The sequence below is a fragment of the Lissotriton helveticus genome, chromosome 7, assembly GCF_964261635.1.
Source record: "Lissotriton helveticus chromosome 7, aLisHel1.1, whole genome shotgun sequence".
In the NCBI taxonomy this organism is placed as follows: Eukaryota; Metazoa; Chordata; class Amphibia; order Caudata; family Salamandridae; genus Lissotriton; species Lissotriton helveticus.
In genome coordinates, this window is record NC_136068.1 from 121,594,603 (window position 1) to 121,612,320 (window position 17,718).

At 48.7% G+C, this 17,718-nt stretch overlaps 1 protein-coding gene across 1 annotated transcript in view; it reads left to right on the forward strand.

The window, feature by feature from the left end:
* Positions 1 to 2,065: 2,065 nt before the first annotated feature.
* Positions 2,066 to 17,718, forward strand: part of RGS19 (regulator of G protein signaling 19) — a 265,173-nt gene continuing 249,520 nt past the window's right edge. The window contains exon 1 of the mRNA XM_078651657.1: positions 2,066 to 2,242. Within this exon, the coding sequence (XP_078507783.1) occupies positions 2,066 to 2,242 (177 nt within the window). The remainder of the gene's footprint in view (positions 2,243 to 17,718) is intronic.

A 17,718-nucleotide genomic window follows, 5' to 3' on the forward strand; every position in this document is an offset into this window, starting at 1 on the left:
CTTGTAGGTATGTTGTGGAGTGTCAGTGTGGGCACACCAGGCCCTGGGATGCCGCCCGTCTGCTTGCACAGCGTCGTGATGTGAGCAGGCACGCTAGATTGTGCGTCTGTCGTCTGTGCGTATACTTCTCAGCAGCTCTTACCTGGGCGTGTGGGGATATCCGTGGCCCCAGGGAGTGTACCGTGTACGCACCAAGGTTTGGTGGTGGTACCGTCTGTCTTGCCTCTGCGCAACTGCTTGCGTGTTTCAGAATCCAGAATGTGAGCATTAAAGCACTATGAGGGCACACAATGGCTTCTAGGCGCTACGTGGCGCTAGTTTAACGTGAAATGGCATTACTCCCTAACTGTGCACGCCCCTCTCTGATTTCTGCTGGGACTGTATTCTCGGGCAGGGCAGGCAGATTCCCATGGGTCCAGCTGTCTCATGCCCGTCTCTGTGGCGGTCTCGGATGTTCCACTCCAGCCCATGTTCTCCATCCAGGCACGACTTCCACTCTGAGTGTAAGCTCCGAGCGTTGCCCCTTGTTATTCTCGACGTGTGCGTGCTGCTTTCTCAGTGTGCACGTGCTATGTCCTCCTACTTCCATTGAAGGTGGAGGGGGCATTTCTCATTCTAGTGCACATCCCGCCCTTGTGTCTACTCTACATTTTCTCTTATTCCTGCGCGAGCACAGTTGGGTGTTACTACTATGTCTCCTCGGCCAAGCTCGTTTGCACAACCCTCGCTCCTGCCGGGTGTGTTCCCTGTACAAAAACATTGTGGGGAAGCCTGCACTCTCCTAGCAGTTTTTGATTGTGTGCACCATAGGGCGTGCACACGTCTAGCTGATACATCCTCTACCGAGTGTAGGCGCTCGGTGCTCCCTGCTCCTACACTCAGTGTTACACTGGACACCTATCTTTGCATTACCCGCATGATGCATGATCCTATGAATGGGGGGGGGGGGGAGGGGGTATGTGTTGGTGTTCGCCTGCATTGGGATTCGTGCTCTTTCGTATATGCCTCGAGTGCGTGTGCGCTCTTTTACCTGTGTGCAGCCTCCCCACTCCTGTGTGCCACTGCTGAAGAGTGTGCATTCCTTCCTCTGGATGGACAAGTCGAAGTAGGGGGGATGCCTCGTGTGAGCTCATGTGAAAAACTGAGCACGTCCATTTAGTTGTGTGCACACTCCCGAAAAAGTGTGTGCTCTCCTGGTATCCACACACACTTAAAATCATTTCACCGGTGTCTCTCACTCCGTAGGATGCATACTCATTTCAGTAAGTGAACTCTCTTGAGGTACCCTTTCTCGGGATTTATTTGACATACCAGAGAGTATGTACTCTGGTGGGTGTGTGCCCATTCGCTGCTCCTGTGCACTTGTACGTTCTCTTCCTGTTGTTAACGGTGCACTCTTGAGATCATCTTGGAATGCGTGTGCACTCTTCTTGGAGTATATATGCATTCTATGCTAGCCTATGGGTAGCTCTCTGTCCTTGTGTGCATGGCCTCGTGAGATACGTGCAAATACTAGACATCGTCTCGTTGAAAGACGTGCACTGAACTTGTTGCAGACACACTCACTGATCTCGTGTGCACGCACTCAGATCGCCTGTGCACGGAAGCTAACTTCGTTAAGTGCTCATTTTGACGTCATCTCTTTGGAAGGTGTGCACTCACCTTGGCGCAGGCATGGTCACTGAGCTCGCGTGCATGCATCCCCCTCGCCTGTCTATGCATGCTAACTTCGGTGTGTGCACACTCCACATGCTCTCTCTTTGGAAGGTGTGTATTCAGTGTGTTATGCACGTTACTTATGTTTGCATGCTCTTTGCTCGCGTGTGGACTGCTGCCTGCTCAGAACTGCCTGCCTTTGTGCACACTTTTGAGATCGTCTCTCTGAAGTGTGTGCACTTTCCTGCATGCATGCACAGCCCTCCAGCGCTCCGGTGTGCACGCACGCTCCTTGCTCGTGTGTGCACGCCTCGCCTGGATGCTGGTTGACGTGCGCCGGAGCGCAGGAGCTGCAGTGGCTGCTTTGGAAAGTGAGTGGGGGCGGCGGGCGCGCGCAGGCGCGCTGCCGATGCTGCCTCCTCCTCCTCCCGGTGCTGCTGCCCTCCGCTCCCCGGCGCTGCTAGCCTCCGCTCCCCGCCCGGGAGGACCATCGGGGCGCCGGGCGGACACGGACCCCCAGGGCAGGCGGATGTGCTGCTGGAGGCGGCCGCGCTCCTCTCCCCGGGATCCTTTTCATGCCACAACCGTGAGTATCTGCGCTCCCCGCCCCTCGGCGCTCCGGCGGATTTGGCGCAGAAGCCGGGCATCCTCGGAGCGGCCCATCACCACCTCTTCCCTCCTAACGCTCACGCACACGGACACACAAGAGCAACACCCCCCTCCGCACACTCGCGTGCACACACGCATAGGTCCATCAGCCTGCAGCTCCAGTCACACACGCATCCCCTCCCTCCACACAGGCATGTCACTACCCTTCCCACGACCACTCGCACACATACACACACTGGCCCCCGCCGCTCAAGCGCGCACACACACCAGCCCTAATAGCTACCCCCGCGGACGCACACGCGCAGGCATACCTGTCTGTCCCCGTACCAGGGCTCCCTCACGCACATACACAGGCGCACACTCGGGATTCTCTCACTCGTGCACACGCAATGCCGCGCTCCATGTGCGCACATCTGTCCTGCCACACACAGGTCCCTACTTTCACACCTCACCTGACAGGCACACCAGTCCTCGCTCCCTTACAACTTTACACATACACACACACACACGCACACACACACACATATATATATATATATATATATATATATACACACACCCAACTCTTCCTATATATATATATATATATATATATATATATATATATATATATATATATATATATATATATATATATATATAATATAGGTTTCCAAAGTCGCCCTCGCCGTCCTTGTGATTGACGGACCCGAAAACAGAGCACAAACTCCTCTCGTCTTGCGATATTAATTTATTTACCCTTTCCTTAATCCCTTAATGTTTTGGTCACCCTGTGACCTTGCTCACATAGAGAAAAGCTATAGATTCGTGATATATATATATATATATATATATATATATATATATACATATATATATATATATATATATATACACACATACACACACACACACACACACACACACAGATTTCACTCCCAAGCACACACAGGCACATCTGCACCAAACCCTCGTCGTTACACAAACACGCATACGGCAAACTTAATGCCTTGTCACCCAGCAACAACACCAAAACTCACTCAGGAACATGGGATTCATGTACACATGTACATCACCTCTCAGGACGACACAACAGCTCCGCACCCCAAAAACTCCCCCAGGCACACACAGTGGAACGTGACACCTTCCCCCCTCCCCACTTGTTATTCCCAAACACAGACACACGCCAGCCTTTTCACCCACACACACTTCCAATCGGCTCAGCACATCTGCCTCACGCAGCATCACCTTTAGCTCTCCTTCCCACGCACCCCACAACCGCCTTCGCACCCCGTCTCTCAACGCCTTCACGCTCCCCAGCACTCCCACAGACCCACACATCTGTACTCAGGCCACTGCAGCCCCTGCGGAGCCCCAACCGATATTCGGGCCCCTAACCCATCAGGGGGTGGGGTCCCCATTAAGCCAAAGGCTGAGGAATATCCGTGGGGGCACACATTTTACGTCACGCCTGCACTGGGTCTCGATCACATTGCATTTACCCGTACACGTCTCCCTACGATATCACAATATCTGCTCGGTCACATCTGTCCCCAAAGCAAGCTTATACCCCCCCCCCCCCCCACACCCTCCCAAAACGCCCTTCCAGACCAGCACATCTGGCACAGAATTTCCACAGCCCCCCCCCTACACGTCACGCCTGCACTCACGCTGTATGTGTCTCATCACATCTGCCCCCCCCCCCTTTTCAAGAACCACGTCAGCCGCAGAGTACCACAGCCAGCACCAGAACAGCTACCCCGAGAGGAGCTGCCCACTGCAACTACTACCCACCAGACCCGCATCATCTGCCTCCCAGCAGCGCCTCAGCTCGCCCACAACTCTACCCCCTACCGGCACATCCGGCCCCAGCCTGCCGGCTGTACCATATCAGCCCTCCACCACACCAGCCCCCAGACCCGTGTCACCCTTCCACCGACGTTTTAACATTCACCCCTCCCACTCACTGCCTTATCCTCTGAAAATGTGGCAATCCAAACTACGTTCCTCACAGCAGCATAGCGCCCTGAGACAAAATCTCACTTTCACCCTATTGCCAGAGCCACTCCCCCCCCCCCCCCACACACTCGAACACACACACTCGCACACAGTTCTCTTCGTTAATTTCTTAGAAAGTGTGTTTGAGGGGAGAGGCGCTTAGGTATGAGCACCCGCCCCCCACCACACACATCTTAAATGAACAAGCCGTGGGAGAGAAAGTAGTGGCTCTCTGAGTCGTGCGGGGGCAGGGGGCGGGGGAGTAGTGATTTTATTTTCTTTAGTAGTGAGAACGGAACCCTGTCATTCCAGTGTTCGGGGCCTCTGGGTCTGTGCAAGGGGGTGGACTGACCTTTCGGATCTTTTGGTGAATTGTGTGTGAGGGGGTGGGCTGTCAGATCTGACCGGGGGGGGGGGGGGGCATGGGCGCCTGGGCCTGTTGGCGGGGCGTCGGAGTCCGAGGGGGTGCGAGTCATGTGTGTCAGATCCGTTAGTGTAAAAACTCATATTTCGTGGGAAGTTATCAGGCATGTTGGAAGGGTGTGCAACTACGAATGATCAAAATGTTAGTAAATTGAGGCGCTGTTGTGCTTTTGAGTGGGGTCTGTCAGATTTATTTTATGGCAAGTGGTCCTTGCATAGCTCTTAACTTCAACTGTTAAGCATGATAGCACTTTAGGTGCAGTCAGCACGTCCTAGGCAGCGGGAATTTTCGGTTCTCGTGAGGGATCGTCCTATGAGAGAGGGTGGCGATATTAGAGCATATGTAATGATAGATCAAGGGCCTCGCGCATCTTTCGTAGGACTGACAGATCCGACCGTCTACTTCCAAGGGCTATCGCCTCTTTCACAAAACAACTCACCTAGGCAACATTCCTGGACAACCTCCGTTAGGAGACCTGGCCCATTGGGATGACTTTATACCGCACTCATAGGGTCGACACACAAATCCCCTGACAAAACAGACAGACTCTCACCTCTGCACTGACAGACCCCCCTCCTCCTATGAATCACCGCCGCAGCCCCATGATTGAGTGATAGCAGGGGATCTCTCTGCCGAGGTGGGCAGTGATTTGTAACCTCTAAGAGGAGGCTTGTAGAGCTAACAGTTTTCTTAAAGGTTAGAGCGACAGGCTAGATCTGTAATATCTCTGAGTATGGGCTAAGTCAGTTTTGTGAGAAGGGTACCAGCCCCAAAAGCGGATGTGGAGGAAAGGGTGTGGCGTAACGGCAGGAGCTACCAACTTTGGAACTAGGATCGAGTCTCGGCGTCGGCTCGGCAATCCTGTGATTCTGGGCAAATCACTTAATTTCCCCGTGCCTACCAAAAACGCATGTGTCCTTGTGTAATGTAACCGGTACTCACTTAGAGCGCTCCAATCGCACTCTATATAAAACTGAAAAAAATATAAAAATGAAGAGGGAAAGTAGCCTCAAGCAGGGACCACGTCAGTTTAGCGAGAGGACTGCAATTCCCGCGGGCGTGTGGTTTTATTTATTTATTTATTTAATGCGATTTTATATAGCGCGAACATTACCCGAAGGTGTCAGTGCGCTTCAATACTCAGCAGTGCGAACACGACCGTGGAAAGTGACTGCCACTCTCAGACCCTTTAGGAGCGACAATCACACTCCTGTTTACTTCCCCCAGATTGCAGCTCTGTCATCAGCGAGTGCCTGTCAGCGTTGCTAACGGTTTGCACCGTGAATGAGGTGCAGATACGCCTCGCTCCTCCCCACGTGCGCCCCCGCTCCTCCCCTCCACACAGCTGGAGCGCTCGCCCGCCCGAGTCCCCCGTTCAGTGGCGCGCGGGGGTGCGCGCGCGCGCAAGCCCGGGCCCGCTCGCGACAGAGGGCGCGCGCAGCGTCCAGGTTGGACAGAGGGGAACCGGTGACGTAGCAAGAGGAGGCGGGGGTAGGCGAAAGACTGGGGTATTTGTGCGCGTGGCGGGAGGCGCGCGAGTCCCGCTTCCCTGTCCAATGGGAAGCGACCCCGGGGGCAGGAGGCGTGGCCAAGGAGGGTCAGTCTATTTATGGACCGATACACACCGTATGTCTATCAGGAGGCAGGGAAGTGCTGATGGGGACCAGGGAGGGGGAAGTTTCTCCAGCGTGTAAATACATAGTAGAATCCGGAGCCCATAGTCAGGAAAATCGCAAACAACCTCATTTCGGAACAAGGGAAGACAATAATTTATTCCCTTTTGGGCGGTTGGCATCCCCACCAGTGTCATTGTAACGCCACTTCCGGATGAGAGGATGTAAGAGCACGCATAAATAATCAGTACATTCATTCTGTCACCAGTCTTCACCCTTCCAGGTGCTTTTATGGTGACTTTTATCATAGTGCCAATATCGGCCCACACACCAGCCCCCCATAATATATTGTATATCCAATAAATAAACAGACAAGACAACTTGTTGATCGGAAAAAGTAGCTGCAGGTTTATTAGCATATCTTATGCCAAAACATGTTGGGTTCTCTTACAGATGATCCAAAGGCAAGCCGCCCCTCGCAGCTTGCCACCTGATAGGCCAAGTAGCCCGCAGCCTTGGCCAGACGGTGCTTAGCGGTTGTGGTGAGAGGATAGCCCCTCCCATATCCGGTGAACCATTGGTCCACCCTCTTGCTCACACCCCCCCCTATGAGGACCGGAGTGTTCAAGCGACCCCCGGTTGTCCAGGTTTCCAACCGCCCGTAGGATAACGGGGCGCCGTCGCACCCCAGGGTCCACCGCACAGATCTCCCGGGGATATTGGGCCTCAGCACCCTTTGTGCTTCTGAATAGGATACTCCTGAGTACCTTTCTGCCTCTGGATCGTCCTATAACTCCGCCACAGCCCTGGATGTGGCGACCGTCGCAGCCAGGGCCACCCACCTGAGCTCACCTACCTACACACAGCCTGCTGATAGTAAGGCTTGCTGAAGGTCCAACAGGAATAAGTCCATGCCTATCCTGGAGAGGTGAACTCCATCCTCGTCGAAGCATCCAGAGGATTTGGCGTGGAGTTCCCCATGTCTAATGAAGCCAAAACCCATCAGCTCGGCGAATCTACGCATAGCGCCGTTAACTCTCCTGCGCGTTACTTCTAACGCTTGCCCAGAGCGTGCCCCGAGCCAAACCAGGCGTGGTGTGATCTCCGACCACCACAGCTCGCAGGACCCTAATAAGTTACCTATCTTGGAAATGTTCGCTTTCATGTCCCTCAGCAGAAATCTTTTACCTAGGATAGGCAGGTCGTTCCCTCCTAAGGCTTCCTGAAGGTCCAACAGGAATAAGTCCATGCCTACCCTGGAGAGGTGAACTCCATCCTCGTCTAAGCATCCAGTGGATTTAGCGTGGAGTTCCCCATTTTTTATTTTTTTTGGCTGCTGTGCTTGCCATCTTGTGTCACTAAGGGGTCCGCCTCTTATGAGGGTCCCCTGCGGCGACGAGTCGGTCGGCCCGCATGTCATGTTGATGCACCAGTGATGAGCAGTATCACTAATGACGTGCGCCAGACGAGACTAGGTGACGTCGTCACTGATGAGGTCAAGCAGGCATAAAGAGGATGAATACTACTACCCTTATACAGAGATCGAAGTGCATGAAAAAAAGTATGGGAACTGTGATGCTGTTCAGTAGTGGGGCTAGGTGAGTAAGTGTGGGAGTGTGGTTAAAGGGGTGTCTAAAAAACCCAAAATATTTTGGAACTTTTTTCGGTGTTTCACCTTCTGTAACTACAAATATAATAACAAACAGCTTACATGAAAATTAAATGCAAGTTATGTTAATCAGTGGAAAATGCCTTATCAGACATCATGAAAACTGTTAGTTAATGAACTGTACCAAAGAGCCACAGACTTAAATCCTGGTTGGTGTAGTGGAGAATAGTGACTTGTGTATGTTTAGTGCTACAAGGACCCAGTCTGTGACACAACGCACTGTGACTATGTAAGTCATTATTTTAAACAGGCATTACCGACAATAAAGGATTGACTGCTACAAAATGCGCAAAAAGGTATGATAAAAAAGTGATTTCAAGATATAGATATTAGTGATAGTACATAGTGACTGTATATAGTGCAAATTGTTTTTATAACAATCTTTTTGAAGCACACACATGACAGGTTAGCTGGCAGCTCCCTTACAATAACCATCAGAAATAATAGATCTGTGTCATCAGGAAGTTTCCAGTGATTCCATGAATTAAAGCCAATACGGCTTCGAGGCACCCTTTACATTTGCAAATTAACCAGTTGCGCACATGTACATTTCTTTCAGGCAGCAGCACCCTGGCAAGAAGGTTTGCTTAGCTCTCTGCCCCTGCCTCGGTTTCACAGCACAGGAGACTCCCTGCCTTAAACTTCAGCTGAAGCATTTCAAGTGGCAGAAATAACTGTCCCGGGACGGCCATCTTTTTACACAAAGTAGGGGAACTAATTTTCTGAAACTAAAAAAGTATGGGCACGTAGTGCCCCTCAGGTGCCCCACACTTTGACCACTGCCCTTATATAAATAGATACAATTCACCCAGCAGAATTGTTGTCAGAATGAAATTGTTAATTCCAAGCAAGCAGAAAGATTAATATATGCAATATATAAGTATATATCGATTCACCGCTAGGTTATAAGTTAACATAGCACAAAGAAGCCTAAAGCTGAATTCTTTTTTAAGTACAGGGATCTCCCAGATGACTTGAAATATTCTTATTAAACATGGTGCACAGGGGTTTTAATCCACTAACACCTGGTCACATAATTTAGCTCTTCCACTGCACCTTTTAAATAAAGGATTTGTGGTAACATGCAGATAGGTTCCAAATCTCTTGTAATAAACGCCAAGCCTGCACTAAGTAAACTCACAACAATGCCACCTTAATAACTAAGGTCCAAACATTTCTTCAGAAGTAAAACAAATCAGCATAAAGATCCAACCAGGTGGTTATCTCTTTTATTGTTTAAAAAGCAGGCTTAATTCAGCTCAGTAATTTGCCTTTCACACTTCTGCTGACTCCAGTACCAGGCACAGAGTAGTCACAACTCAACTGTAATAACTTATTACAGTCCAGTAGATATTTTAGTATCTTATTAAATGTGACTTGTTTTGTAAATATTAAAGTGTAATTGATATTAGGGGCCATCAAGTACAATTAATATAGTATTAGAAAAGCACAGAGAAGAGGGCGAAGGAACATGCAAAAAGTGGAGTATTGTAGACTTCTTATATCAATGAAAACATTGGCTCCCTATATTAGTTATTTGCACCTTGACAAACTAATCACGCTAAAACAACAATTGATGGACAGAATACAGAACAATATCATACATTCACCCCAGTACAGAGATCTGGGCCTAAATCCATCATTTTTTTGCTCACCATGCCATTCCAGTTTGAACCCAGCCTTATGCAAATCAGTATTGACCCTGTGCCCAATGGGAACAGTCCAACCCGAACTGCCAGGCCTGGTCCTCCCTGGACTGGAAACAAGCTTCCTAGGACCTGTTTCGGGGTTTCACCCCTCTTCAGCCAGGATAGCTTGAATCCAGTGGCATGGAGATCACGGGACTCACGTCTGGGCATACCCCTCCCATGGGGCGACAAATGCAAAAACAACAATTGATGGACAGAGTGCAGAACAATGTCATACATTCACTCCAGTACAGAGATCTGGGCCTAAATCCATCGTTTTTTTGCTCACCATGCCATTCCAGTTTGAACCTAGACATATGGAAATCAGCCTTGACCCTGTGTCCAATGGGAACAGTCAGGCCCGAACTGCCTGGCCAGGTCCTCCCTGGACTGGAAACAAGCATCCTAGGACCGGTTTCGGGATTTCACCCCTCTTCAGCCAGGATAGCTTGACTCCAGTGACATGGAGAGCATGGGACCCACTTCTGGGCATACCCTTCTCACTCAGGGTGACAAATGCAAAAACAACAATTGATGGACAGAATGCAGAACAATGTCATACATTCACCCCAATACAGAGGTCTGGGCCTAAATCCATTGTTTTTTTACTCACCATGCCATTCCAGTCTGAACCCGGCCATATGCAAATCAGTCTTGACCCTGTTTCCAATGGGAACAGTCCAGCCCGAACTGCCAGGCCAGGTCCTCCCTGGACTGGAAACAAGCATCCTAGGACCGGTTTCAGGGTTTCACCCCTCCTCAACCAGGATAGCTTGACTCCAGTGGCATGGAGAGCCCGGGACCCATGTCTGGGCATACCCGCGTCACTCAGGTTGACAAATGCAAAAACAACAATTGAGGGACAGAATGCAGAACAATGTCATACATTCACTCCAGTATAGAGATCTGGGCCTAAATCCATAGTTTTTTTGCTCACCATGCCATTCCAGTTTGAACTCAGCCATATGCAAATCAGTCTTGACCCTGTGCCCAATGGGAACAGTCCAGTCCGAACAGCCAGGCCAGGTCCTTCCTGGACTGGAAACAAGCATCTTAGGACCGGTTTCGGGGTTTCACCCCTCTTCAGCCAGGATAGCTTGACTCCAGTGGCATGGAAAGCACGGGACCCAAGTCTGGGCATACCAGTCCCACTTGGGGTGACAAAGACCCAGAAACTGGTCCCAGGATGCTTGTTTCCGGTTCAGGGAAGACCTGGCTTGGCAGTTGGGGCTGGACTGTTCCCTTTAGGCACAGGGTCAAGACAGATTTATTCATATATAGCTGGGTCTGAACTGAGGTGGCGAAGTGAGCTAAAGAATGATGATGGATGCAACCCAGATCTGTGACTGGAGGTGACTGTCTGAAAAGTTTCAGCGCTCCGTCCATCATCTTGTGTAAACTAATCACACTAGCCATTCACTTTCTCTTCACCATTCTGTGATTTGCCCTCACCTTCCACCAGCACCATCGAGCAGGTTAGCCCTCACAGTATACAGGGCCATTTTTAATTCTCAGCGTGGTCTTCAAAGCGCACCCTCATCAATGACATCAGCTTCAATGCTACCACCAACACCTTGTACTCAGGACCTAAACACTTCTATGTGAAGCACACCAGTGTAGGAAGTTCCGTGTGTTGAGACCTGCACTAGAATCTTCTCATCCCGAGAGTATTGTCTCCCCTCCAGACATTCAATTAGGCCCGTGAGGCCCAGTTTAATGAATGTTTCAATTACTTACAATAATTGTATTACTCTGAGTCCTTCCCTTGCTTTAGTTCATTACAATATTAGGCAGCCATGTCTCTCAGACACAACCAACGAGCATGCATCCTTTTACATATATGCCCCTCCCCCTTTACCACATCATGTAAATAATAAGCCACAGACAAATCAGGTGGCCTGGAGAACAGGGCGAGAGAGAGTGAGATAATGAAGTAAAGGGAGGGAATGACTCGGGCTAATGTAATTACCGGTATGTAAATGAAGCATTATCTCTTTGTACCCCCTACCCCATTGCTCAGATTCATTACAATATGAGACTTACCCAGACATAATAAACGAGGACAACTGATATCTGAATGCTAAATGTCTAATAAATAATATATATTCCCCCCATTCATTCTGTAGAGGAGAGCATATTTGACCCAACCACACAATGCAAGTCAACCTCCTACACTATTCTGTAATGTTTCACAAAATTTAACAGGCATGGCAATATAGATGCTCTGCATATCTCAAGCATGGGGGGCCTTTAATTTCTGCCAGAGAAGGAGGCATTCCCCTTAGATTGTTGCAGCTCCTTCATTTGCCTAGAAATCAAATCTTTTGCCTTATGAATTGGCATCACAATTTGGGATTGTTGGTTATAGTACAGAAAAAGGCATTCCAGACCCTTTGCTGCAGGGTCAAATCTCAGATTTTCTCTTATTTGGTCCAGAAATTGCGGGATTGCTTCTCTGCTGTACTGGGGTGAATGTATGACATTGTTCTGCATTCTGTCCATCAACTGTTGGTTTTGCATTTGTCACCCCGAGTGGGATGGGTATGTTCAGACGTGAGTCTCATGTTCGCCACACCACTGGAGTCAAGCTATCCTGGCTGAAGACGGCTGATAGCCAGAAACCGGTCCTAGGATGCTTGATTCCGGTCCAGGAAAGACATGGCTTGGCAGTTCGGGCTGGACTGTTCCCATGAGGCACAGGGTCAAGGCTGATTTGCATATGGCCATGTCTGAACTGGGGTGGTGTGGAGTGCAAAAAAACGATGGATTTAGGCCCAGATCTCTGTATTGGGGTGAAGGTATGACATTGTTCTGCATTCTGTCCATCAACTGTTGGTTTTGTATTTTCCCATAGCAGAAGTGCTAGAGGCTGCTGAATCTGGGCTTGAAGAATGTTCACAAGGAGGAATAGTACCCAGGGCTTAAAAGGACTCCTGCTCAACGCTCAGTCACTAGTTAAGCATAGTACCGAATGCGCCACTCTGATAGAAGATCTGGGAGTGAAAGTGGCATTTATCACTGAAGCCTGGATGGACGGAGCCTCAGGACCAGATATGGTAGAGGCTTCGCCCCCAGGTTTTCTCTGTCACACAGTGAATAGGCAGGGCAAGAAAGGAGGGGGGTTGGCAGTCATGTATCACAATTCTATTAATGCCACATTCAAAACAATTACAAATGGGGGGTGTGAAGCTCTGGCCTTCTCCCTCTCTCTCCCATATCAGGAGAATTTTAGAGGGATCTTGGTATACAGGCCCGCGGGCCCTAGGAAGCCGTTTATTGATTTAGTTAGTAATCTAATGGAGGAAGGTATACGTGATAGATCTTTTACTATAATGGGCGATTTTAACTTTCATTTGGAGGATATTGCAGACTCAGATACTTTGGAGTTATTAGAATTTATGAATGGGTTGGAAGTGAGGCAGCTAGTTATAGGGGATACCCATACGGCTGGCCATACGCTGGATGGGATCTTCTCAAATTATATACATTTGTCTGTCTTAGAGGTGCGACCAGTAGCATGGTCCGACCATGCGGCCATACTATTCAAGATCGCCTACCCTGACAGTCAGAAGCATGATAAGGTCGTAACAAAGCCTAGTTACATACAAGCATGGAACAGGATTGAATGTAAATATCTGTCAGATCTCTTGGAGCCTAATCTGCCCTCTTTAGTTGGGGAGGTGGATGATGCCACAACTAGATTTAATACCTGGGTCACTGAAGCATGTGATAAACTTGCTCCCAAAAAACCTTTTTATCCTAGAAGGACCCACCCCTCTGCTTCTTGGTACACTCCAAATCTAAAAACTCAGAAATGTATCTGTAAACATTCTGAACGGGAATGGAGGAAGGGGTATAAGGTTGAGGATAAAATTAAATATAAAGAAAGCATTCGGGTCTATAAGCAACTACTGTTCACGACTAAGCAAGAATACTTTGCTAACCAAATTAAACTAGCTGAAAATTCAGCGAAATAATTATTTCAAATTGTCTGTAAATTGGCCAATCCACAAACATCACAAGTGGTGGAGAGCCAGGAACTATGCAATAAAATCGCCAGTTACTTCCTAGATAAAGTGGAGGAAATTTTCTCAACTTTTAATAGTGCCAATAGTATTCTCCACTTGAATCCAGTATCGATAAAAAGATTGCTTCCCAAACTCAGACCTCTTAGACAGAATTCCCTAATATAGACACTATCAAACGTTTGCAAAATATGAAATCAGGATCCCCTTATGACCCCTGTCCGATTAAAATAGCCAAATTGGCCCCTCTAACCTTTGCTGCAGCTCTTACCCCTCTTTTTAACTCTATATTGGAAGCAGGCAGAATCCCTATTAGTTGGAAAACTGCCTCTTTTATTCCCCTTTAAAAAAATCTAATTCAGATTCCAAAGATGTTCATAATTTTAGACCTATCTCTCGCCTCCTATTTCCGGCCAAAATGTTGGAAAAATGGATTAACAGTCACCTGAGTAGATACGTTCAGGATGCTGAGGTACTTGATTGTTCCCAATATGGCTTCCGGGAGGGCCATAGCACAGAAACTGCCCTCCTAAAGTCTACTGACGAGATCAGGAAAACTTTGGTCCAGGGTGGCAGAGCAGCAATGATCATGCTGGATTTCTCCGCAGCGTTTGACATGGTCCACCACGCTCTTTTGATGGACCATTTGTCAGCCAGGAAGGGAACTTTGTTCCAGAAACGCGTCTGGGTTGACTCTTATGCACGATGAAATTTTGTGTTTCCTGTTTGCCTGCAAGCTGTTTTGAATAAAGAATCACGTATTTTCACGTACCTGCGGCTCTCTCACAGGGGCTTACCTTTGTTTGGATGGATTTATGCGGCTGAAGCCCAGCCGCGAGAGGACCCCACCGCATGGAAGAGGGCCCGAGATGGAGTCATGCCGACTTCGTCTTAAGAACGGGAGGCGGTGTTGTGACAAAGCGGCTGGTGAAAAGCGGCAGACAACGAAGCCAGCTGTTCATCAACCCACTGGGGGAAGATTTTTTTTTTTAATTATGCCTGCACATCGGACAAAACTCACATGAGGATACTTTCCTGACACTACAAGGACCACAAGGCCAGAGTGCTTGGCAGGTACCTTTAAGTAATGGGTGCAGGACTTGAGTTTGGTGTTTGCGGGGAGTCACGCCACTGAGGAAGGGAACTTTGTTCCAGAAACGCGTCTAGGTTGACTCTTATGCACGAGGAAATTTTGTGTTTCCTGTTTGCCTGCAAGCTGTTTTGAATAAAGAATCACGTATTTTCACGTACCTGTGGCTCTCTCACAGGGGCTTACCTTTGTTTGGATGGATATATATATATATATATATATATATATATATATATATGTCCAAACAGCCATCCACACGAAGAAGAAGGCGACAACCTCAGAGGAGATACTTTTCAGAGCAGCTTTAATTCACAGCAATGCACAGTCCGGTGGCGGCGAATGCATTTCGGCGCATTTGCCTTCCTCAGCGCCCTTCACCCGACAGAGAGTCCTGGTAAGTGCTTCCTGCTGTCCCTAGATGAACACTGGGCTCCGCTCCTCCCCCTTGCCGTGAAGCACACCTGTTGTAGTGCAAATCATTGTAATTGCACCACAACTCCCACAATGCCATATGTTGAAGCAGAATGGGCTGGTACATGGCGGAGGCTCAAGTGTTAATGTTCCTTTTAGCGGTAGCCCAAATCCAGCAGGGCTCGATGTTCCCTTTGTCCGCTCACCGCCAATCAAGCTGCTCCTCCGGTCTCCTCAAACTGTCACAGCCCCAGTGTGCGGCAGTCATTGAGCGGGGGCAGAGTGCCACAAACAGAGGTAAGATACCTCCACCGCCCCGAACGCCGTGCACAAGGGCGGGGCCGAAGTATTCCTTAACAGGAATGCAGTATATGCCGTGAAGCAGTACCAATGGACTTCTTTCCCAAACGTGACAGGGGTTGTCAGAAAGCACCACTGGTAAGCGCTTTAAAATGTCCAAACAGCCATCCACACGAAGAAGAAGGCGACAACCTCAGAGGAGATACTTTTCAGAGCAGCTTTAATTCACAGCAACGCACAGTCCGGTGGCGGCGAATATATATATATATTCAGGTGATAGAGGGCTCTACCTTTCGATAAGGAAGATTTTCCCATTCATAACACATTCCAACCACGTCTTTCACTTTTATTCTATAGGAACAACTACCATCTTTTTGCATACATACTTCAGGATGGGAGCATGGGTGCTGGACCTTTAATTGCTCCCTGTCCCTTCCTTTTTGTGATATGAAAATGCAGCAGTCAGGGTGTGTACATGGCAAGAAACAAGGCAATTATACCATATCTATAAACTACACTTTGTTTGTAACGAGCTTCCGTGTACAAGTTCGCTCCCTTACCAATCTATTCACATCTGGATTTTGTTTGTATCAAACTTGGCACATACTGCTTCAGATGACCCCATCTTTGATCATGTATTTACTACAGGGAGACATTGAAACTGTATACTAATCTACAGGAGTTTAGTTCATAGATACGGTTTAGTCTACACTCGAGAACTCATTTAGAGCCTTGAAAATGGCGCTGTGTGACGAAAAGTGTTTGCTGCCTTTTGATGTGCAATAAAGTTCACAATCAAGTTAAATGTGAAGTTATTGACTTAAGTTGGAATAACTTTTTTTGAAACTTCTGCCACTTAATAGCCTATGGACTCTTATGCACTGGACATAAGTGTTTGTGTGCTTGGTAATCATTGCTTTCTACTTCAAGGATTAAGAACTTTCAGTTCTTTGAACTTTATATACCATAAGGTAGCAGGATGTAGATACCATGTGAACACCAATGTACACTACGGGTCGCAATTTGATACTTTACCCCTATATTATATGTTCTGGATGTGCGATTACTAGGCCACAGCTACCTATTCATTGTATGACAAGAAACAGTGTTGTGGCTTGGTCATGGCATGAAACATGGGCATGACTTGGTCATAGACCAGTCAGCGAGCATACATGGTATGAGACAGGGCAAGAAAACGAGTTGGGCCTTGGTCATAGAGCAGTTCACATGTGTATGTGTCACGAGACAGGGTCATGGTTTTGTCCTAGAGCAGTCAGCGTGTGTAAATGGCAAGAGACAGGATCATGGCTTGGTCATAGAGTCCTCAGCATGTGTATGTGACAAGAGACAGGGTTCTGGCTTGCTCATAGAGCCATCAGTGTGTGTACATGGCAAGAGATAGGGTAGTGGATTGGTCATAGAGCAGTCAGCGTGCGTACATGGCACAGGACAGGGTAGTGGCTTGGTCATAGAGCCATCAACCTGTGTACATGGCTAGAGACAGGGTTGTGGTTTGGTCACGGAGCAGTCAGCATGCGTACATGACAAGAGACAAGGTTGTGGCTTGGTAATACAGCTGTCAGTGTGAGTACATGGCAAGATACAGGGTCGTGGTTCGGTCATAGAGCAGTCAGCGTGCAAACATGCCAAGATATAGGGTCATGGATTGGTCATAGAGCAGTCAGCGTGCATACATGCCAAGATACAGTGTTGTGGCTTGGTAATACAGCAGCCGGCGTGCGTACACGCCAAGATACAGGGTCGTGCCTTTGTCATAGAGCAGTCAGCATGCGTACATGCCAAGAAACAGGGTCGTGGCTTGGTGATACAGCAGTCAATGTGTGTGCATGCCAAAAAACAGGGATGTGGCATGGTAATAGAGGAGTCAGTATGTGTACATGGCACAAGACAGGGTGGTGGCCATAGAGCAGTCAGCATGCATACGTAGCATGAGACAGGGTCGTGGCTTGTTCATAGAGCCATCTGTCTGTGTACGTGGCTACAGACAGGGTCATGGCTTGGTAATACAGCAGTCAGCGTGTGTACATGCCAAGAGACAGGGTCGGGGCTTGGTAATACAGCAGTCAGCAAGTGTACAAGACAAGAGACAGGGCCGTGGCTTGGTAATACAGCAGTCAACGTACGTACATGCCAAGAGACATGTTCTTGGCTTGGTCATAGAGCAGTCAGCATGCATACATTCCAAGGTACAGGGTCATGGCTCGGTCATAGAGCAGTCAGTGTGCGCTCATGCCA